This window comes from Podarcis muralis, chromosome 6 (assembly GCF_964188315.1).
Source record: "Podarcis muralis chromosome 6, rPodMur119.hap1.1, whole genome shotgun sequence".
NCBI lineage: Eukaryota > Metazoa > Chordata > Lepidosauria > Squamata > Lacertidae > Podarcis > Podarcis muralis.
In genome coordinates this window covers 50,348,994-50,373,387 of record NC_135660.1, presented here as the reverse complement: position 1 = coordinate 50,373,387, position 24,394 = coordinate 50,348,994, and the positions used below count along the sequence as shown (strand labels likewise).

Sequence of the window (24,394 nt, the reverse complement as noted above, 5' to 3'; positions counted from 1 at the left end):
TGTATTTAGAGACGATAGTCAAACTTAAAAATGCACAAACTTCAGCAAACATAAGGCATCACTCTGTTGAAATTATATTAATTTATTTTTAAGAATATCCCTTTTAATCCTTCATGCATGCTTTTTAACAAAAAACGCCTGAATTGTATCTGCTGACACAAGTTACTGCCGTGAGCTCTCTAATGTGGCTGTTTCAACCATCCTTCATGGGTCTATTACACCTTGGCAAACATTGTCAGCGAATGAACTACACCAAGTTCAATAGGAAAGGTTTGCTGAACATCTTCTGTTTAATGTAAACAAGACAGGAGGGGAGAAAAATCCAGGAGTATATATTGATAGATAGAGACAGACCTTGTAACACTAGGCAACAGGGCACAGGCATTATTAATCATGGTTATACAGATGTGTTTGTTGAGAGATGCTAATCTTAATTTCTCACACAATTGAGAACAGTGGATGTGTAGCTTCCGCATTGTACTATCCTGTTTCTTGTGCCAAGTTAAATAAGGATGTTATTTCACAATTGAAAGCTTTGCTGCATTCAGCAGCTCATGGTGAGCAGCTGCCATGCATTTATAAAGGAATGCCACGATTACTGTGCCCTGTAGAATGCAGTGTTACAATCTTTGCACCGGCAATACCGCAAGCAAGTGCTGGGTTTCAGTCCATTAGTATACAAATATACACACGTAAACAGATGATGTACAACCAGGCTGAAGCTGTGCCTTGTATCACAGCTTCAATATTGCACTGATGAATACATTATATCAGAACGCTACAGTTAAAAGATGACACTACTAGGCAGACAACTACAGTTATAACAAAAATAGCTTAAGAGGAAATGGCTATTCCAGTAGACGTCTCATGTTGTTGTTACAAAATTTTCAACATCAGAATCTAAATTAAATAGATACAATAGATGATATAAAGGTGCCTTTATTTACATAAATGTGCATCAGGGAAAAACTGAAACGGGATCTGTATCCTGGAATCAAACAATTCTAGCTTTCCTCATCCACTCTCATATAGAAACACTGTTTGTTTTATCTGTAATGGGACCAAGAACCCAATAGTTAACACAAACATCTTTATAACCAGTGGCTGCTCACTACTTCTGGAGAACAGGCTGTATGTTCTTCTGACGGATAATAAATAACCACACATGCATCTCCATGTGTGCACACATGCATGCACATAAACACACTCATACACATCAGAATAGGGGTAGTTATGACATGCATAGATTCAACCAATTCAAACATGGGCCCAACTAGCCTTTAAAATAAAAGTGCATGAAAACAAGTTATAAAAACGTTAAACAAGTTCCATTTGGGAAGGAAAATTAAACTGTTTTTACAAAAATAAAAAGGTTGCTGCTATCAATTTATGGGTTCAAGAGAACAATTATGATGCCAAGAGAAAGAGTTAAAGCGTTTCCTAAATTTGTGCCAGGTATTATGACAAAAAGGGAATGGGAAAATGTTGGTGTCTTCAAATGACATCAGCAGGGTTACATCCTGAAAACAAGAGAACTTCCTGAATATGCAGGCTATGTGCAATCAAGCTTGGATCTTGATGTTTCTAAAAGCAAACTAAACTTTAATGTTAGATATCCTGCTTGCACTAATAGATGTATCCTGTATCATTTTTTATTTATTTGTTTTTATAATTCAATCCAGCATCGTGTGAATAACTTTGGCTATCATGAATAGCTAATTACACAGTTAGCTTAAGTAAACCTTTTCCCTTATACTTTTAAACACCAAAACTTAAGTCTGCCTCCCACTTACTTTGGGATATCATTAGAGAACCATCATCAACTTCTGTGGGACTCCAAAAGGATTTCTCTAAAATGCTACCTGCAATGCAAAAAATGTAAAAAGCTGTTCAGGCCCACTTCCATGAATGTTTATTTTATAACTTCTTACCCAATATCTATCTGAAAATTTTCTTCTCCAGAAGAAAATTCTGAGACTTATCTTATGTGTAGTTTAGTTAGTTGTATTTGTGAGTCAAATTCAGTGACTTTGGTGCAAAAACATTTAAAAAATCAATGTGCTATTATTCAACTAGGGAGGCAAATATCTTAGTCACAGAGTACAGGCAGCTCCTTGGTCATATCTCATTTATAATAAAGGCAGCTCAAAATTTTGCTCCACTGTTTTTGATGTTTGTGTTTCTACCACAGAGGCCTGCCAATATAACTAAATTATCCCGCTTTCCAACACTTGGCCTTCATGCTCAGCAGGTTTCTGTATCATTAGAACTTCTTGTGGTACAAACCAGAGTTTACATCACTGGAGCAAAATTCAACCACATTTACATCAACCCTGACAATATCTGAAGCAGGCAGCAATTGTGTTAAAAGGTTACACGGAATACCCAAGAATGAGATTAATGGAACAACTGTTTAGGAACCAAATTATGTGTTGTTAATACCATAGCATTATGTCAATTAACGGCAAATGGGTGAGAAAGGGCACTCCCACCCCATATCTGCCTCTCCTTGTTTTCTACTGAGAACAAAAAGATTATAGAAAAACTATATTAAATCCAGAGTAGACAACATGTTTGTTTGGAGTTTTCAGCTTATGAAGAACTGAAGATGAGTCGAAAGAAAGAAAGAAAGAGAGAGAGAAAGTGAGAGAGAGAGTGAGAGAGAGAGAGAGAGAGAGAGAGAGAGAGAGAGAGAGAGAGAGACACCACTGGCAGAATGAGGTGGTTCAACTGCTCTTTCCTCTTACTCGTCTTCTAGCTCAGATTGTCTGGCAAGGGAATCTATTTTATGACAATGGCAAAATGAAGGGATCTTGTTTTCTCCTTGGCTTATAATGGATCCCTGTTGCAAACAGTAAGATCACAAAACTGAAGCCTAAGCATGCAACAACCTGCAGAGAATTTCAGCCTATATGCACTATGACAACTGGTATCAGACCCAGCTGTCCCTTGGCTTGGACGCTTCAGTCATTCAAATTAGCCAAGTAATAACATATCTGAAAAGCACAAAACAATGATACTGCCAACCATCAAGGCACAGGATACTCTTCAGCCAACTAATCATAAAAAAGAATCTTAAAAGCCCTATAAAGTGACCTGTAATACTAGCATTTTTGTAAACGGGCATTTGGATCAAATAATCCAGGGCTCCAATACAAAATAGAAGGCAAATAAAGTTATGCGGCATAACAAAGGAGAATAAGCAAGGATTCAAGGAAAACCAATACTTGAGTATACTTGTGGTCACCTGTTTTTGTGTGTAACAAAATAATAATAATAATCAGTGATCAACTGGAACAACACAATGAACAGGACTCAACATGAAAGATACACAAAGAAAAATCATTTGTTTAGCTGTGTGTGCATTTACAACTTCTTATTTAAATACTTTACAATGCTTTAATCACTTACTGGTTTCCATTTAAATGGATAAAACACACCTCAGCTATGAAACAAATGTATTTTTTTAAAAGCCTAGGAACCCTAAAGTATATAAAAACTCCTACCTCCTAGAAGGTTATTAAAATAAGAAAACCTTTAAACTTAAGTCTTCATGTGTGCAGCTCTTTGAGCTTGTTGTGATCTGTGATATCCCATTGATTGCGTTGTAGGTTGAACATCCATTTTCCTCTCCCATATGGTCACTACCAATGAATTTAGTATTTCAATTTGAAGGTGTCCCATATGAGTCCTCCAAATGAATGCCAAGGCTTTGCTTTCTGTTCTCCTGCCTGGGAAGTTAGCAGTCTTTTCCGCTTGAATCTCGTAGCCAGGATGCTCGGAGCAGCTTTTTATGGCGTGGATGAGGCATGGTATTTCACAAATGCAATTGCAGCCAGCTCTTTACAAAATTCTTCCAATACAATTACACCTTCTAGTAATGTCATGTGGTCAACACTGCGGAGATAGGATGAGGAATTATTAGAAAGCCACACATGGTGCCTCTTGGAATAGGCTGGTCATTAATATACTTACATGGGCCCTTCAGGTTCTAAGCCAAGGAGACGCTTCCTGACCAGCAGCAATTTAGGTGTGAAGTCGGGTATGCGCTGGATCCTCACCATGAGATCCGCAACAACCTGCATGTCGTGCATATGAGAGCGTTGAACAACATGAAGCAAAGAGCAAGTTAGTGCTGGAAGCTATTGGCGTTAGCCTCCAGGGCTGCCAGCGCAGTGTTTAGCAGTCTAAATACTACAAAAGAACTTTTCAAAAGGGAACACTTTTCATGTCTTTATTTTTCTACAGAAAATATTCCATTTCTAAAAATTCAGTGTTTCAAAAAATTAATAAATAACAATAAATGAATGGCAATACATAAGGCAAGCTTGTTTCAAAGCTGTCAGTGCATGTTTTACAGGTTACTTTCCCTAGAGTGTGCGAGAAAGTACATATATGTTTTATTACTTTGTAAGCAGGTGAGTAATATAAAACCACAAATAATAATCAAACAAAAACTGCAGCTACAAATACATCTAACTGGTTTGATCTGACCTGCACAGCTAAAGCTAAAATTCTTATTTCACCTAAGACTGTAAGTGTTTTCAGCTCTGTTTACAAAACAGAAGTCAAACAAACATGCTAAATAAGATCACACACTATTTACCTCATCAGAAAACTTCCCAGGAAATTTTAAAACTGAAAATTTCCCAGAAAACCTGCATCACACACTGGTCAGGAACACATAATATGTTACATTTCCCCCCCACATAATCATATCTGTCAAAGTGTAAAGTATGATCTGTGCTTGATGTAACTACCCTGCAACAACTGCTCACTCGTTGCAAGAAAAACTAATGGTTTGTCCTACAAGGTTCATAAAATGTTACTTTTTCTACTTGGAGATTGCAGCTATTCCAAAGAAAATATACCATAAGCAGGTGTAGGCTGCAATTCTATACCCACCTACATGGGACTAAGTCCTACAGAACTCAGTGGTACCTACTTCTGAGTAGGGAGGTACAAGAATGCACTTTTTATTTAAATCCCAAGTGGATTTGGCTGGTCCCTAACTAAAAGATGAGGAGCTGCATTACAAAAATAGGTCGGTCATCTGAAAGGTGCCTTAGCATCATTTGTTAATCAGCCACAGATACTTTGTGGCACTGTTCATTTACTTACCCTGACTATGACTGAAAAAAGAGAGCGGCATCCGGAGGCTAGGTTTACATAGGGATCCAAAAGGTATTCATGGATGTGTGGATGAGGAAACAAGGCGAGCTTGGACAGCACAGACGTGACTTGTAAATTGACATCATATGGCTGTGTGAAAAAGCAAAAAATAATTAAATGTATTATTTTTTGTAAATGTAAATCCATATGTTTACATTCTGTGCAGTATAGTTTAGGGGTTTACAAAATGCAAAATTTGCAGCATGTGATGGCCATCAGATTTGCAGCATGTAATGGCCAATGTGAGGCACATTGTTAGAAATATCTTGTGCAAGCAATATCAAAGCTTCCTGCACAAGCCCCAAAACTCATTACATAACCCTAGGAAAGTCAATTGATGTGTTCTGTGTTTCTTTTGTTTAGAACAATTATCGATCTCATGTGTTCTCAAACTGCAAACATAAAGGGGAAGGCAGGTGTGCGATGGAACAGCTGTGACTACTGTTTTATAGGCAGGGGCTATTTGTGTGTCGGGCATGCTAATTCAGTATACATGACACCTGCAAACCATACTGGTGATAGTGGTCATTTCAGTTCCTGCAATCTAAATGGCAGATTGGGACCAGCACAGAGAGATCAGTATGTCTTGGGACTGCTCCCCAACCTTATTCCTCTATTTTAAGCCCTACAGCTAAAAGTGGAGAATTTTTTTATCTTGGGAAAACGGTGTTAAAAAACCTGGAAATAGAAACTGTTTTCCAAATGTACAACCCCTTTCATGAGCTGACCTTCAAGTTCTCTCCTACTTTCTTCTGCTTATTGTTTCTTCATGTTATTTCGCAGCCTATTCTCCCTCTGAATACTAGCAAAAAAGCCCACCTCGCCCTCCATAATGTGTCAGAGCAATCTGATGCCAGAAACATGGAAAGAAGAATTCCCCGGACTGGGTGGTAGTGGACTGATTATTTACAGCCTACCGAACCGTATCACCAGCACGGTGAACTGAAACAAAGCAACTGGCAAAAGGCCATCAATATTAGCCATATTGGAACAAATACACAAGAAGAAGTTGATTGTGAGCTGCCCGGCAGCCAAAAAGACATAATTGCTCCCGGAGGGTATGTACTTATAGTTACAATTACAGATTGACTGAGCCAAAACCACCAAGAATATGAAGCACCATCCTCTGGGTACAGCCTTACTGAGGGTAAAAGCAGCACTAGGCCTTGGCTGCTAGAGCAGCAAGTAGTATTTAGGGCCATCACCCAAGTAAATAGGTTTTTATTAATTAATCATAGGAGTTTGGATTCATGAATCAATTAAATGTATAAACATTTCAAAGAAAAAGGCATTGGCAGCATTCACACATCAAGGTGAAGCACAATTTAATGGTTTGCCGTGAGTGCAAAAAAAGATCCTGTTTTGCTCCTGCCCCCTGGCCTGTGGGAGCAACAAGCCATGCTCTCTTGGCTTAGTGTCATGCACAAACCGGGAAACATAGCTTGTTTTGCTCTAGTCTAGACCATCCATAATGTCAAGCCAAGCATTGCTCTTTGCTGGCCAATCATGGTTTATTGGGAGTGAAATGAACCACAATTCCCTATTTGGATGCAATGCTAAGACGGGGATTGTGGTTTGTTACTGCCACCGGGTAGACAGAGGGAGCGAAGCAGGAGTGATCTCCACGCTGCTCATGGTAAACCATTAAAGATGGGTTATTTCTATTTATTTACGTAATTTTAAAATCACTTTAAAATCAGAAATTTCTAAGCAATACACAAAAAGTCATTCAGACAACAACAGTATAAAATACGTATAACCCAGAAATTGCCCCAAAGTATGATATGCCATTACATGTGACCTGGACCACGATTTCTTTGTCCAGCAATTATGCATGCATGTTACTGCAAAAACAGCCCAAAAAGAGGCATTCCCTCCTGCTGCATGAGATTAAGAGGAAGAATACTTCTGCTTAAGATGATACTTTGAAGAGTGAAATTACATACAATATGGGAGATCCAGTTCATAGATCTCCTGTGATGATTTTTAAAAAAATTTAAAAGCCACTGCACAGTGTGTTTGGGGATGCTGCTCTGTGTTTTTAAAAATCCTTCCCCCCACCTGCTGTATTCCAATTTAAATCCTCCTCCCCATGACAGGAAACAAAGACATACTCTAAAAATGTGTGTGTAAGATATTATGGCACAAAGCATTAAACAAATTCATCTCATCCCCACTCCCCTGAATATACTGTTCACAAGTCTACTCCATCACATCTAGTAAGGTTCTAACTGCATTTATATTCTCATTTTCTTTCATTCAGCAAAGTGAAATAGACATTTGCAGGCCATCCAGTGGCAGCCCATGGTACTGCAATATAGCTGTTATGCCAAGCCTTTTTCTGTTGTAATGTTTTTTATCGCTTTCTATAAATTGGATGGAACAATTTCTGGTCTGCCCAAATGGAAGATTTTTAAGGGAAAGGAAAAAAAAATCAGAGAACTCCAACAGGACCCAGACACTCTAGAATTAACTACTCTATTACTCTCAGAGTAATCAAAACACTGGTATGAGAAAACACAGTGAATTTAAGTTGTTCAGTGATTTCAGTGGGTCTACTTTAAATATTACTTAGTTGGATCTCACCCCAAGGGCTGCAAGTGGCTTTTAGCCAACTTAATGGCAATGTCTTTTAATGGCACTATTGTGTAATTTGGGGGCTTCATTTGCAGAATTGCAGTGGTGGATGTATAAGGGAACAGAAGCAGAAGAAACTTATTTTGTACAAACCAAGTCGCCTGTGCCATATAAACATGCCATGTAGCATTAAGAAAGCCTGCAGAAAAATCAGGATTCTATGCCAGATAAATTATATTCAATTGTATCGAGGTCCGTTATGTGGCATAATTGTTAAGCTAACTAATGGCATCAAGTTTTGCCATTTTTAATTTGAGTTGACTACATCAACAGTCTCCTATTCCTGGCTTACATTAGCATTTTCAAGCAATTTATCCCTACAGGAGGGAAAATCATTTTGGCTCAACATTTTTTTAGTAGGTGAGGGGTTTAGCAATTTTCCCATCCTACTGCATATTTTAATTCTCTGTGCATCAGCTATTGCCCTTGACACAGGAGAGAGAACAGCAGCATGCTTGACTGATCCAGAAATTTTGTCATTCTGACAGGTACTATATCAAATTGACACCCTACCACAATAACCCATAGCCTTTCTTCTTTGCAATACTACTAGATACTTGTTCCCCTGACAATCTTTAGGTAAGGACTTTTTTCCTTCTTTTCCTCCTTACTATTAGGGTCTCATCACCTAGATCAGATTTTCATATGTATGAAGATTAGTTTTCATAAAGCTGTTGAGACTCAGAATTTAAGCCTCAAATCCAATATTCATTTTTAATGAGGCATGTGTAGAATGGGTGTTTAATGGAAGCTACTTCAATGTTACATTTTCCTGGTGAAGATATGAAAGAATCAGACAGAAGCTGGCTTCAGGTTGAAATCTTTATGCCACAAGAGTGGTCTGGTGGAAGTCAGACCACATGTCCTAGAGCAGACCCATTTCTTTAAGCACAGGACAACACAGGTACCCAAGAAACTGCCTTATGTCTGGTCAAACTATATGTCCCTCTAGTCCAGCGTTTACTCTGATTCAGAGCAGCAATCTTGCATTTCAAGCAGAGGTCTTCCCTGTCAACTACCACAACTTTTTTTACTAAAGAAGCCAGACTGAGCTTGCAGTCTTCTGTAGGCAACACATAGGCTCCACCCGTGTGCTCCCTGACCGTTTCTTAGACTTTGTTTTTGCTGGAAATGGTTTAGCTCTAGGAAGTGTTCCCACAACAGAGGCTGCCTAGAAAGCACATGATCTAACACAAAGTTGATGGGACTGCTGCAAATGTGTAAAGCAGTAGCTGAAGTATGTGACTTCAGAAACAAAAGGTGTGCAGAGGGTGGTGGTCACCCTGCCTCCACCCCCACCCCGTTCCCACCCTCAAGCCATTTTCCATGCCAGCCATGTTCCAGTACTGGATGAACAGTAGCTGGAAGGGAATACATGATCAGGTATGTTAAGAATGTATCTATTTTCTCATAATCATGTATACCTAAAAGCCTGTTTGTCAAAACATACATGAAATGTACTCATGACACATGCAAAGCCACCTTCTTTACTGCTCATGGGCCTCTTGCTTATATTACAAAGGGTTTCTTCTGTGGCCAGTTTATAATCAGCAACAAAAAAATGGAACACCAGAAGCGGCTTTAGAAGTCAGATGGCGAAGGCATAAACATTTGCTCATTTTATTGTGATAAACAATGTTCAGAGGAGCACATCATATTCATTTGGTTATTTTTTTTAGAAAGTGTTTTTAATTCTTTATTTCACTATTTAGAGTGCCCTTTAGAGTCTAGGATGAAAAGACAGAAGAGGTAGGCAGCTCGCTTCCTTCCCCAGGGTAGCCAACTTGGTGCTGCCCAGATGTTTTGGCTTATAACTCCCATCATCTCTGGCCAGCATGGCCCATTGTATGAGCATTTGGAAGGTACCGTGTTGGCTACCTTTGCAATAGGCTAACAGCCACCCAGAATACTGTTTACCTTCATACTGCCAGATTTCCATGATATGGACATCTCTGTGAAAACCATCCAGGTCAGAAACAAAAGGATCTAGAGCTGCAGGCTTACCTGATCGAGAATTCTGCCCATTCTATCAAACAGAACTTTTAGGAAAAATCCTTCGAAGAATGGAGCTTCTAAATTGCACTTTTCCAAGGGCGTGGGAGAGCCCGGCCATTCCCATCGTAAGCATATGGCGCAATAATCACGGAACTAGAGAAAGCAGAAAACAAATGGCTGACTCCTTTGTGAACTAAAGAAGAGGTCCAATTTTAATGGATATTTATTACAACGTACACTGACAAAGTTACATGCTTTTAAATGCTTTGCCTTTCACAGAGATTTGTAGTATCCCATCCCAAGTAGCATTTTATTCAGAAACATTTTTCATGTAGAAATACTATGTAGAGTATAGAATTGTAGAATTGTAGAGTTGGGAGCTCCAAAGTCCAACCCCCTGCAATGCAGAAATTTCCACTAAAACATCCATGGCAGATGGCCATCCAACCTCTGCTTCCACCACCTTCCAAGGGAGTCCATTCCACTGTCAAACTGCTTCTTGATACATGTATTTAGTCAGAATCTATTTTCTTGTAACCACTGGTTCAGCTTGCCACATCTTCCATGTGACAGCCATTTAGATGGCCAGGGCAGGTGTGAAAATACTGGGACCACTGGCATCTGAGTCAATTCTGATGGTACTCAGTTTCTTCTTTCATTCAAATAGACATTACCAAAGAAGCAACATATACTTTTGTCCACTCAAGTTTAGCATACTAAAGGCTCATGGCTCGTCCATCTTCCCTTATCTGCCTTATATTTTTCTATCAGGTATTTGGAAAGACAAAAAAGTCAAACTCAGAATAAAAATGAAATACTTTATGTTTGACTGGGCACATATTACACTTGTTTCTGGGAGTATAACCTTCTGAATATTATGTGACTGCGTGTCTTTTTCACCTCCCTTAACCATCCCATTACATTTACTCAGAGCACTTGCATGTTATTTACAAGGTTACAATTAAGCTCTGTTTGTCTTCAGACCAAGGAGACCTATACCTTTTGAAAGCGGAATGTGTTTGAGGTTTCTAAATAGGAACAGTAAAGTTCCTGTTTCTCAGCACTATAATCCACTTCAAAACTGCATGCCTGAGGCTGCACATTACTTGCACTAAGCTTTTATCTCTAAAATCACGGCTGTGTTAACTCGTATAGCTATTCCACAGCAACTTGCCTCTGTCAAAGACCTTGCTACAACAGACTACAGATAAATATAAAGGCAATTTAGAGAAAAAGGTGTCCAATTTGTATGATTATCTTAACTGAAATAAAAATATTACTGCACCATGTACATCCCATTTGTACCACTGTAATAACTATGCAACACACAGTTATTTCCTGTGAATTATCCCACACACATTCCCCCTTTTAGCAGACATGGCTGAATGCACTGTCAGAAAGATTACAATCCTTCAAAATATCTCTATGTTTTTAGACAGTAGCAATATAAAAACGCAATGCCCTCCAAAATAATACACCACAACACATCACTTGGAAAGCAAAGTTAGGACTCTCATACATGGAACACAATATAGGGTTGATTACTATTATTTATAAAAAAGACATTTCTGTTCTGCCACTTGTTTCCGCATCCCAGTCCCCGCAAAACAGGTTGGTGTTATTATATAGTTCACAGTGCTGCATAGGTAAAGAAAGATCAACATAACCAACAGCGGGTGGCGCTGTGGGTTAAACCACAGAGCCTAGGGCAGGGGTCAGCAAACTTTTTCAGCAGGGAGCCGGTCCACTGTCCCTCAGACCATGTGGGGGGCCAGACTATATTTTTTTTTGGGGGGGGGGATGAATTCCTATGCCCCACAAATAACCCAGATGCATTTTAAACAAAAGCACACATTCTACTCATATAAAAACATGCTGATTCCTGTACCATCCACGGGCTGGATTTAGAATGCAATTGGGCCAGCTCTGGCTCCTGGGCCTTAGTTTGCTTACCCATGGCCTAGGGCTTGCCGATCAGAAGGTCGGCGGTTCAAATCCCCGCGACGGGGTGAGCTCCCGTTGCTCGGTCCCTGCTCCTGCCAACCTAGCAGTTTGAAAGCACATCAAAGTGCAGGTAGATAAATAGGTACCGCTCCAGTGGGAAGGTAAACGGCGTTTCCGTGTGCTGCTCTGGTTCGCCAGAAGCGGCTTAGTCATGCTGGCCACATGACCCGGAAGCTGTACCCCGGCTCCCTCGGCCAAGAAAGCGAGATGAGTTCCGCAACCCGAGTCATCTGCGACTAGACTTAACGGTCAGGGGTCCCTTTACCTTTTACCTTTACTGGAGAATGATATATGGCCAATACTTGGTTTCCCATTTTAAATTTCAATGAACTTTCAGCAGACCAAAGGACTGTTGAAATGAGCCTGAATGTTTTAGAATATGATGGATGAAAGCATGATGAGAAACAGGATGCTCTGTTGCTAAGCACCTGAACACAACAGAGAAGCTGAGCTACATTTGTGTTCTCTTATACAGAGGCACTTCAGTGAGAGTATTATATTTCAGCAGATGGGTGATAACGTGTTATTATTATCTGTCTATCTGCAAAATGGCGTTGCCTCATCTGCAACTGCATCAGCCACCAAACAGCATTTTCCTTCTGTCACTTACTTGTCTATGGGCATCTCTGAGGTAGGTATCATACCCTGTGCCCTCCACATGGTAGGAAGATTTGGCTTCATCCGGTACAAGACAGAGAAAACTGAAAACAAAAACAGGTAAAGCAGGAAACAAAAAGCAAGTCAATATAAATTTGTTTCTTCATCTTGGCAGCAATAGATATGTCAAACATTGTTAAGCCCTCGCTTGACATAAGCGGCTATGTGGACTTCTGTACAATGAAGACAGATGAAAAAATCAGTGGAGGCATTTCTGTCAATCTGGCTACTGAAATTTTTCACAGCAAGAGAACCCTGCCTTGTTAATGACTCCAGCATATTTCAGATAGCACAGTAGCAGGACACAGTATGGTAGGGGTCAACAAACTTTTTCAGGAGGGGGCTGGTCCACTGTCCCTCAGACCTTGTGGGGGGCCGGACCCACCCTCTCCTGAAAGCAACCCCCCCAAAAGGACCCACCCTGCCACCACTCACGCTGCAGCTGTCGCCAGCAGCTCATCTTGGGCAGCATTGTCGTCCTCTGCTTTGGCCAGGGGTCCACGGGGCGCAGAGCCCACGCCGCTGGCCTGGGTGGCAGAGGCAGCCTCCCCACTGCTGCCGCTTCCTCCCACTCAGCTCTTTGCAATACGCAGCCGCCTCAGTGGGAAGGAAGGGGCATCGCCCAGAGGTGTCCGTGGCTCCGGATTGGCTGCAGGAGCTTCCTGTGGCCAATCTGAAGCCACTCCAGCGTCACCCCCACCCAGAGGCGTCCGCGGCTTCGGATTGGCTGCAGGAGCTTCCTGCAGCCAATCCAAAGCCGCGCCAGCATCACAGAAGTCAGTCCCCACGTGGTGTGGCCTCCGCGCCATGCTGGTTTAGCGGGGGGGACTGACTGAGCGGGTGGCAGGACCTGCAAGGTTTGCAGGCCGGATTAATGAGCCCAGTGGGCCACATCCAGCCCACGGATCTTAGTTTGCCAACCCCTGCAGTATGGGGTAAAAACAATTCTCATTTTATCATAACTTTAGAAACAATGAGTAAAATATAGAGTGCTTATTGCATTTCTTGCTATTCCATCTAACAAGTGGAGTGCTACACTAAATATAGCTTATTTTCATTTTGTTTTCAGCCACGCTCATCATTTCTGTTCTTCAATCAAACAGGGAAGAGTTACAAGATACTAGTCCCCTTCATGTATTACTCGTGTGAAAGAGTGTGTAGAAAGGGTTGCAATGGCAGTCTAGTAGCCCCACCTCCAACAATGTGCAGCTCTTTCTGACCCTGCAACCCACTTTGAGACCTTATGGAGAAGGGTGGATAAGAAATCCAAAAAATGATAATAAATATAAAGTCATTTTGGGGAAACATTTCAGGGCCCCAAAGTGCATATATAAAATAACAAATAAACAACAACAAAAAATTGTGCACCATTAATGACTGTAAATCATTCTTTAGCATTTCATCCACTCAACAATAGCTAATAGCCTAATTTTAACCCTTCTACTAAGTCACTGTAAAAAAAAAAAAAGTATTGCGTGATTTAAAATTCTTAACGTTTTTGCCTATTTTCACCTTTGTTTGAAAATTTCACTGTTTACTCTGGTTTACACAAGTTAATTACTAAGATATGTAGAAATCCTGCCTTAATATCTAATTTAGGTCTCCTATCTGAAAATTCTGCATAACATAATTAATAGTTGTTCCAATATTTGCGAAGTCTAATGAATACTGTGCCTGAGTAAACAGAGTAGGAATTTACCTGCCTGGAGAAGAGCAGGTCTTGATCAGGGATGGTGGGTGGGGCGGGGAGAGAAGCAGCAACTCTCTTAGTCTAACTTGCTTTTAGCTTTGCACATAACACAATAGTGTGATCTTTTTTGCAACTAAACATATGTATATACACAACTCAAAAGAACCTTGAGATGATTTACCCTACTGGACACTGTAGGAAAGGAACATCACCTAATGACATTTCTCTTCTCTTGAGTGTTTCTCTCCGAGCTCTTTAGTTTATAGTTTCACATGCACTACTGAGATATTTTCTTTGGCACCCATCTCACACATAGTTTTATAAAATTTCATGATGCAGTCGATGACAACTCAACAGTTATTTCTTCATTAAGCTAAGATACTGAGACTGAAGAACTATTTTTGAATGTATGAAATAAGGTTAGGAGCACAAGGTCAAATATTTCAGGTGGAACAGAATCATAACTTTCCATTTAGCCTGTTCATTTGCACTTGCTCTACCTTCACAAACTTCCTCACTTACTCACCCCCCATTCTCTCTCTCCCTCTTTCACACACCACAATAGTGGCAGTGTCTCTGCCATACAAGATGTTGGTCTCAATCTTCATCAGAGAAGGATGGTGATCACTAATCTGCTCACCTTTTTACATTCCTGTTTGAACTCCTGGGAAACTAAAATGCTATATATCAACTAGCATAGTACAGTTCAATCTCATCTTGCACACATTTAACTTCGGCGATTTCAAGCCAACCAGTTGAATTAAAACCCTGGAAGGCAGAGAGCTTAAAAGTTCTATTTGCTTCATGGTTTTCTGGGCATGGAGAGTGCTTTTAAGCTCTCCACCTTGCTTACTGGGCTCTGGGATTCTCTTGTGAAACTTGGACAGCCCCACAAGATCTCACAAGAGCATCCTAGAGCAGTGTTTCCCAACCTTTTTTGGGCAAAGGCACACTTGTTTGATGAAAAAAATCTCGAGGCACACCACCATTACAGCCCCGTGACGTCAGCGCGCAGCGTCACGCCGGGAGGGACGCACGAAAGCGTAACTTTCAATTTTTTCCCCTCCCCCTTGCCGGGGAACCTCCAAGCTTTGGGGGTGGGGGGGGGAGGAGGCAGCAAAGCGAGGGACTGAGGGACTCCTCCAACGACAAGGGTTGGGGAAGAAGAGAAAGGGCTATTCCGCTCCAGTCACGGGAGGGGAATATGTACTGGCCCAACTGGTGTGCGGTCTTCGGAAAGCGGGGTGCGGGAAGGAAGCCTAGGCTCGGGGTCCACCGACCTCGGCGGAGAAAGGCAACAACCGGAGCCGATGACGAACCGGCACGTGCGTGCAGCGGCTGGCCTCGAGCTCGGGAAGCTGCGCGCGGCGATGTTGACGCGGGGCGCACGAGAGCTTGGGGGCGGGGCGGGAGAGAGAGAGAAAGAGTTGGCAGCACCAGGCGCTGTTACTTATTGCGCTGCGGACGCTGCCAGCAACTGCGGTGGTTGTGCGGCGGCCGCCGCCGCAGAACGTCCTCGTCAGTCAGCTGAGCTCGTAGGGAGCCGAGGGGCGGGGCTTCCTTTCTGAAGGAGCTGAGGGTGGGGGTCCTCCGGCGCTTTCGGCGAAACGGCGCCGGCCCAGAGCGCTTCTAGGAGGCTGCCTTTGTGCGCGACGTAAAGCCCTCTTTCCCTCCCTCCAGCCCCGTGTCACATGTGGAATAAATAAAAACTGTGGCTGCATTGTAGCTACATCCCGGCCTCGGATCCCCGCGGGATTTGCCTAATCCTTTGGAAGCCCCCTCCCCTCCCCGGCCCCCCATTGTTCTGTCGGGGGTCCCGCGCCCCCCTCTCGCCTGTCCCCCAGGCTTTGTTCTTGATTTGGAGAGGCGGCGAGGCTCAGCTCCGGCTCCGGGAGAGGGAGGCTGCCTTCCAGCCCGCCGTGCGCCCCGGGAGCCTGGACGGCGGGGACGGGAAGGAAGGCGCTTTGGGGGGCGCGGGGCGCCGTCCCACCGTCGCCTCTCCCAGCAGACCGGCAGGTAGGGGAGGGCGCGGAGGGGCGCCCGGCGTGGAGCTGGGAGCCTCCGCGAGGCCCCGGCGCGGAGCTGGGAGCCTCCGCGAGGCCCCGGCTCGACGGGGCGGGATAAAAAGGCGGCGCCGGCTCGCAGCGCCTCCCCGAGCGCCCTTTGCACTCCGACCGGCGGAAGCGGAGGCTACGCGGCTGCGGCCGCCCAGCCTGGCCGGGGATGGCGGGGCGCCAGGTACCGGCAGCCCTCGAGGGGAGGCGCCGGCGGCGTCCAGGGACCGCGCCCGCCCGGCCCAGGAGGCAGTGCAGCGCCAGATGTTGCCGCTGCTGGAGAGCCTCCGAGCCCCGGGAGGCTGCGCACGGCGGTGGCGTCGTCGTCCAGGCGCGCTGGGGGATGCGGGAGCCGAGGGGGCGCCCGCGGGGGAAGGGAAGGGGAAACCCCTCCTCGGCAGCGGGGCCCGAGGGCCTTGATCCAGATGGGCCGTGGCGCTCCAGCGTCTCCTCCGGTGGAGAGCGGGCGACCTCCGGTTGGGGGGCAGCAGGGGTGCCAAATGGATTAAAATATTGGGGGGCGCCCAGGTAAGCCCCACTCCAGGATAGATGGATTTCTATCCTCCGGGGGTCCTCCGGCGCCTTCGGCGAAACGGCGCCAGCCCAGAGCGCTTCTAGGAGGCTGCCTTTGTGCGCGACGTAAAGCCCTCTTTCCCTCCCTCCAGCCCCGTGTCACATGTGGAAAAGGGGGCTGGATCCAGTGACGCAACTCGGAAAACTGTTAGGGAAGCCAGAGCAGGAAAGTGAGTGGGAGGCGGCGGCGCCGCTTTAACCCACGTTTCCTTTTTGAAAGAGAAACCAGTGTTTCCCAACCTTTTTTGGACTCGCTCGCGGCACACCAGGCAACATCTCGCGGCACACTAGTGTGCCGCGGAACACCGGTTGGGAAACACTGTCCTAGAGCACAGTAAACAAGTCAGAGAGTCGGCTCGGTGTTCTGCTCCAGAAAGCTAAAGATGCTCACACGGGGATGGCTCCAAGGGGGTAGTTCAAATATATGCATTTTTGCACATACATGCTATCCCTGAAATATAAGTCCCATGCCAGATGGGATCAAAGTGTATAGTGAGGTCATTCCATCAACCTTACAACTCGGCTTGCTAAATGGGTGGTGTCACAGCATAACCAGTACAAAGATGAATTAATAGTAAAATTATACTGTAGTTATTACAAAAAAATATTAGGTTCAGCTTACCTATTTACAATTTTATGAACTTCCGTCTTCCCATCATTTTTTGGATGATCTGGGCTGGCAGGTGGAGAAGCAGTGAGCCACTCTTGGTTTGACAACATGGTATCAGGAGAAATATCCGTAAATAACGGATCTTCTTCTAGATCTCTGTGAATTTGCAGCAAAAAAGGGGAGAGAAACATTTTTTGTTTTACTCTCTAAAAGCACTGAAATTTAGTCACTTTCTGAATCTATGTCTAGGATCCAAAGAGCTGCTTTAGGCTTGCATGCATCAAATAGGATTTTTGCCTTGTTTCCCTTTCAACTGCAAGACCCCTCCCCATGATCTAATGTCAAATCACAATCTTTAAAGCATGTCTCAAAAAATAACTAGCAATATGGCTTAAGGACTGCTTTTTTAGAAACTGAAACCCAAAGCCCCATGGGCATGCAGAACTAGTTTCACACTTCCTTGGATCGTGCCGTTGTTTTTTTTAAACAACTTTTATTTACTGAAATAATGGCGTGACATGGAACTAGAGAACATTAACATGAACTAGTGTTCACTGAGAATGCATAGATAAATGAAACAAGGAAACATATATTCTAATTTTATGAAAGGGGCTTATGAATTTTTGTTGCATTGTTAAATAATACTGCAGCAGCCAAGGCAACATTCAAGTTCTGGGTGTTCTAAAGCCACACAAGTGAATCAACAAATCCTTTGAATCTTACCCAAATTTCAAAGACAAATGGACTTACATATCCTTAAGCAAGACATCAAGCTGATCAGTCAAAAAGGGAGGATAGCCTAATTTGTGTTTAAGTCTTGTCTAAAGCTCTGGAGAACCACTGTCATTTTCAGTGTAAATAATAGAGAGCTAGATGGACTTGATACAAAGCAGCTCCTTACACTCTTGTGTTGAACACATGCAAAAATGAAGGAATTACTCCATAGACCCCTTAAGCCAACTACCACAAGAGTTAAACTCCACTTGTTTACTCAGAAGCAGGTCCCACTGTATTCAGTAGGGCTTGCACTCTAGAAAGTGTATTTAGGATTGCAACTTGAGATGCATGGATGGGTGAGAAGTGAAACAGCAGCAGACTGTTAACATGCTGGGTTATGTAACAGTTCTATACACAGTATAAAGCCTAACACCGTAACTTTATTTCTAGATTCAACATTATGTCAGTATACTAAAATACACACACCCTCCGGCCTAAAATGTAATCTTTGCTTTGATAACAACAGCTGAAAGACATTTCAGCTACTGCAGAACTCTCCAGTGACACAGAGGAAGAAAAGTGGGGCACAGAAAAGAACATACACAGCTCCTGCTATTTGGCCATTCTCCACCACATCTTTATCTTCTTGACAGGGTGGTTTATATTCCGTATAGTTCCTCTCCTCTAAATTTCTAAGAACCAAGTTATAAAGAATGTGCTCATCAGGTTTTTGCAAAAGGTGCTCAAACATTCTGAGTGTCATTATGCTGATCTGCAATATATAAAAAAGACATAAAAACAGGTTCCCACAAAGCAGAGATTCTGAGTATGTTATAGTGTTGCACCTATTAAAAAGTATTCCATTTCTTTAATGAATAATAAATGTTTTCCCACACACATACTTTCTCAGTGCTATAAACTGCTGGTAACCAACGGAGTAACAGACAAAAGAATCAACCCAAACTATGTGTATGGCCCTTACCTATTGCAATCAACACTTGGAAAAGAGGCTCTGGTTTGTCAGAGAGCTATTATTTACGGTTTGGGGCAGACAGAGGTTTCACATGAGAAGTACTTTTCATTATTCAAATAGATGTGCTAATGAAATACTCTGAAGCCCTACACCCATGAAGTGTGCAAAGCACACAGTTTAAATAAAGCCCCTGCCCCCATAACATATTATTGCTATAGTACTTGACAATACATTCCTCCTCACAGCAACTGCATAAGATAATGAGAGACTGATTTGCTGTAAGGACTTATGGTTTTGGAGTCTATCCAACTTTGTAATGTCCTCACTCTAGTTATGGAGACCAGGACCAAAGCATCTCCACACTGTGGAAACAGAAAGGAAGTGCTAGTTACAGCAAACCCGTACCTATCCTTTCCTTGCCTGCCTCTAATCTTTCAACCAGTACAGGCCTCAGGTTGGTCTGCCTGCTCCTAGATGCAGCCTTCTGGAATTGCTGGCAGGCCGTTCTTCCCCTTCCCAGTCGACTCATTTTTTAAGTCTCAACCTTGGCAGATGAGACAGGGACCATATCGAACTGTAGTGGCTCACCCAACTAAGTACTAGAATGGGAGAAGTACCTGGCCTCACAGTGTCCTGAGCCATTCCCACCCCCAGTGCATTAGCCTCAAGAGCACATGTTGTCACCTGGACTCAGGTAAGTAGCAACTCCCTCCCCACATTACAAAGCTCCCCTTTCTTCCCAAGAGTTCATGGTTGAAGTAGACTCTGAACTCAGGACTTTCAGATATTTCAGCACTATTTCAGATTTTTCAGCACTATTTAGTGCATCTCAAAATGCATTTTCCAGTTCATTGGGAATGGAAGAACCTAGAGGAAGCAGCAGTGGAAGATGGACCCTGAAGTAGCACCCAGTAGGTTTCAACACATTTTGTTCATTGATATCAGATCTCTGAAGATGAGCTACTCAAACAGCTTCAAACCCCCCCCCCCAACCACTGTCTAACACTTGAAAGATCCACTCATTAGTAAGTTGTTTACAAATGCAATGACATTGGTCATAGCATGTTGGCAGTCACCCCTGTACTTATGCGGTATTATAATATCTTACCTCATCTGAAATGTGATCACAGTGTTCAATTAAGCAATGTCGCAATGGGTGCCTGTTGATGTCTGTCAGTTTTTCTGGCTCCCTTCGCTCCCCAAGGATAAAGCAGACCATTTCATGTACTAAAGCATCTGAAGTGACTTGGCGAACCATACGATGCAACAGGGCCGTTGATGTGAGAATCCCCATCTCTGAACTGAGCACAAGAAGGATTTTTAAAGGAAGTGACATACGTTCCTCCTTTATGTACATATAAAAAATAGGGGAGACCTCTCTCTTTTTCCAACAAATGCCTTACTCACGTTTGCATTAGTTGGGGTTCCATTACGCCAACAAAAAAACGTTCTCGCACCGAGCTTGCCATGGCAACAGCTGTTGTCTGAAATAAGAGGGCACAGTGATACTCCCTTTCCAACTTAGGAAAAATAATAATATATTCTAAACTTGTTTTGGAATGTACATAGAAAAGGGTTAAAGCAGGCATCTCAAACCTTCTGAGCTTCCTTAATGAGCTGATCACAGTAATCAAACCAGGATAGAAATGAAATCAGGGCTCTTTTTCCTGGAAAAGCAGATGCATCTTCTTTATGGCTGTAGGAATCCAAGCTGAAGTACAAGAATGGGTGAGAAAAGCATATATATGCTCAGTATTTATTGGTTTTCATCACAGCATAACTAGAAGTTCCATGACTAACCTAAGCATTTAGATATCGCTTGTAGTTTGGTGCTTTGAAGTTTTTACTTCTTTGGAGAGCCACCTCAAGCACAAGTTGTGCTATAAATGTATTGTTTAGAAATGCTTTTTTTAACATACACAAGGCATAAAATGTAGCTCAAGGTCCGTCAAGACAATATTCTTACCCCCAGTTAACTCCTTCCACTGTTTCAATATCTAAAGGATCCATCGACTGAGGGAGGGCTTTGTAGAGAGAGGCCAACCTGTCTGTCAACAGTTCACACAAGCATGTACTCTCTGCTAAGCATTTGGCGGCTGCTGGCTCGGGCAAACTCACTAGGAGCATGAGGCCTTCACAAGCTTTCACAGCTATCCGGCCATCCTGTCATGTAAGAGAAGACAGAATACAGTAAGTTTCAAGTTCAAATAGGGGAGGAAGAACATTAGGGTTCATGTGGCTATTATTACAGATATATAATAATATACCCTAATGAATTGACAAAGTTGTTTTATTGCTGTAGTTTCCTTATCTCCACTAAGGCCCTTTCGAAAACAGTATGTTTGCTTTATTTCAGTAGACACTATTTAGAACAAGACTAAGCAACTTTTGGCATGACCATGGCCAAGTTATTAACAGCCTGTGAGCGACAGTTAAAAATAAACCTGCAAGCATTATAACAGTAAGGAGGAAAAGTGACAACAGTTCAGCGACCCAATGAAACAATCCTCTGACAAACATCAGTTTCTGTAGAAGATCAGCTCACATAAAAATGACTACAGGACATACAAAAGGTATACTAAAGAAAAATAAAAGCTCACCTCACAATTATGGTGATACCAATGTTTTTCTGAACATTTGAAGCCTGCAATACAAGGTTCTGTCCTCATCTTACCAGGTTGGGATGCTTAGCAAGGCAGTGGGGAGGGGGGAGCATTACATTTTACAACTGGCAGGGAAGTATTTTCCCAAAACCAGATGATTTCACACCAAGCAACATTTATTATGTATGTGCTAGAAGAGTAGAAAAACATACCTGCCACATTTACCATAATGATATTTTAAGTATATTCACTGAATTAAAAATGTGTGTTTGGGGAAGCTGATGGTGTTTTTAGAGGCCGTCAGTGCCTCTCTCAGCTGATAATTCTCCCCATTCTTTCTGATTAATCAATAAAAAGCCTTCACCCCCCCCCATATGCCCACTTGAAATCAAAAACAATTCTGCCAGTCACTCACCGGGCTTTTGGTGAGATTGAGTAGAGAATCCACCAAATTATAGTCCCCATGTGGATGGGCAGCCAAAGCCTCAGGGGACAAAGGGACGTTTAATTCATCTAGACTTGTGGACAGGTCATCTGCCTGCTGAGGAAGGTCATTTGCGCTCTCTGCTTGATCCGCTCCACTTGATGTCTCTCCAGGCTGAACAGACTGTCCTGTATCTGTCACCACGGAATCTTGGCCTTTTAGCATGTCTGCTGTAATTAAGCTTGCTGTGCCTTTTGAAGCCAGTCCCTTTAGCTTGCTCTGAAGAGGGTTACATCCAGAAAGAGAATTACAAAGATAAAAATGGCGCCTGCACTGAAGCTGAAAACACAGCAAAATACAAGGCTTCCAAATAAAGCAGGCACAAACACAAGGAGGGTTAAACAAAACAAAGTAAAAACAAAACAGAAAAAGAAACAGATAGCTGGAGTGCTGTCAAAGAAACTGATTAGAGCACCTCAACTTCTTAATCACTCAAACATGTATATGTGAAGATTGTCCCCAAGACTCGCAGGGTTTGAAAACGGAATTTGAATTTCTGAGAAGTCATTTACCTCAGCCAGCACTGGGAAGCTTCAAAATCTTAATGGTCATTGTAGATCTCATCTAGATGCTGAAGTTCTGCATTTAAATTGGCTTTTGACAAAGTTTAAGTAACTGGCAACCCTGTAAATTATCATTATATATCTTGGGCTGAATTTCATCGGCCATTATCTTTTGATTTATTACATTCTATCTTTGAATTAATTTTTCCTTGCAAAAAATGACTATCCACCATGGCTTACTTCTTCTGTTTCTTGGTTTCTAGATAAAACACATATTCATAATACTAGGACCACTGGCAGATGACACGTTGGCAGATGATATATTACTCTTAATGGTCAAGAGTTGGACAAGCACATGACTACTTTAACAACCATGCTGCACAAATCCTACATACCAGGCTTTACAGAAATTATAAAAAAGGAACCTCAGTCAACCCACTAGCTGGAGCCATTATTTAACATTTGCCTTTTACACCAACTTCTGTATTAGTCAGTTCAATAAGTGTGCAAAAAATGGCCTTTCCTTATTCTATCAAGCGACTGAAGTAAGTGGATGCCATTTGATTTGTTCAATCTTCAGTACGAATGTCACATTTACTATATACAGGCAACCTTTTGACACAAATGCATTTAATGGAAAATGTGAATTTTCAGGTCAAGACCCCAATCCACCTTATCTCTGTGGTTCTGGAAACACAGTTTCAGATTCCAATCTAACCATGCTTCTGAGCTGCATATGTCTAAGAAAAACAAAAGCTGTTCTAAGAATCAGCAGTTATTCTCAGGAAATCTGCACCTGCCATCTTAACAAGATCTTGACACCATTCCCTGGGGATCCATGTTCCTCACTTCACATTCTTCTTGAAATGGAAGAATTGCACCCCTGCCTATAAATCAGTTTCAGATGTTTAGAAAGACCTTCAGAGCATACGGATTCAAAGTATCAATCTTTATAATAGATGGGGTAAAGTATGAGCACACAGTTAATTCCCTAAAGATGAAGAAATTGCATATCCTACAGTACCTATAAGCAATAGAATGGCAATCCTTATTAAAATAAGCGTGTATAACCATCTATTATGTACATAACTATCCCTGAGCCTTAAGAAATGTTTTACTGTCAGTCTTCACTTTTATTCCTGAAAACTGCTGGAAAGACATGCAACATGCCATGCATCACAGAAAACAATCTTCCAGCTCTTGAATGTAATTTATTTTATAATGTAATATAATATAATTGAATGGTTCCCAATATAAAGATGGGGGGGGGAGAGAGGAGGAGGTGTGACAACTAATTATGCATAGAGAAGACCTGCAGCCTCTACACCTTCTCTGCTAACCAGCCTAGTTTCCACATGGATTAAATTTAGTTCCTACCTGACAAGGCTATGTAAAAGTAGTGTAATCTATGAGGGGTTGCATACAGCCAGCAGGATGCTTAAATTGTGCTATTGTTTGTATGCTAGTTCCTCTATATGCAGCGTTAGTACACTGGTGAAGCATGTGCCAGAGCTGTGGATTTCTAGGGTGCTAACATGTTATCATGCAGCTCCAGAGACCCAATTTAAACAAGATATTTAATTCACGTAACCCTACAGGGCACATTTTCTCTCCATTTTACAGGGTTAGTGAATTTCAAATAAAAGAGCTTTTGCATCTAGCTCAGCAAAACAGACAAAATCCACTGGTCTGTCCATGCAGTTCTGAAGCCCACCTGCTCAC

The 24,394-nt window shown here is 42.4% G+C and overlaps 1 protein-coding gene across 2 annotated transcripts in view; it reads right to left on the bottom strand.

Annotated features, from left to right (window-relative positions):
• Positions 1-62: 62 nt before the first annotated feature.
• FHIP2A (FHF complex subunit HOOK interacting protein 2A) overlaps positions 63-24,394 on the bottom strand; it is a 34,961-nt gene continuing 10,629 nt past the window's right edge. For both annotated transcript variants that reach the window (XM_028730197.2, XM_028730199.2), the window contains 12 exons: positions 22,101-22,388; positions 21,049-21,245; positions 20,679-20,793; positions 20,490-20,566; positions 20,191-20,383; positions 18,712-18,881; positions 17,405-17,548; positions 12,419-12,509; positions 9,814-9,957; positions 5,122-5,262; positions 3,976-4,079; positions 63-3,897 (listed from right to left, as the gene is read on the bottom strand). In XM_028730197.2, coding sequence (XP_028586030.2) covers positions 3,792-3,897; positions 3,976-4,079; positions 5,122-5,262; positions 9,814-9,957; positions 12,419-12,509; positions 17,405-17,548; positions 18,712-18,881; positions 20,191-20,383; positions 20,490-20,566; positions 20,679-20,793; positions 21,049-21,245; positions 22,101-22,388 — 1,770 coding nt within the window. In that variant the 3' untranslated portion in view covers positions 63-3,791. The remainder of the gene's footprint in view (positions 3,898-3,975; positions 4,080-5,121; positions 5,263-9,813; positions 9,958-12,418; positions 12,510-17,404; positions 17,549-18,711; positions 18,882-20,190; positions 20,384-20,489; positions 20,567-20,678; positions 20,794-21,048; positions 21,246-22,100; positions 22,389-24,394) is intronic.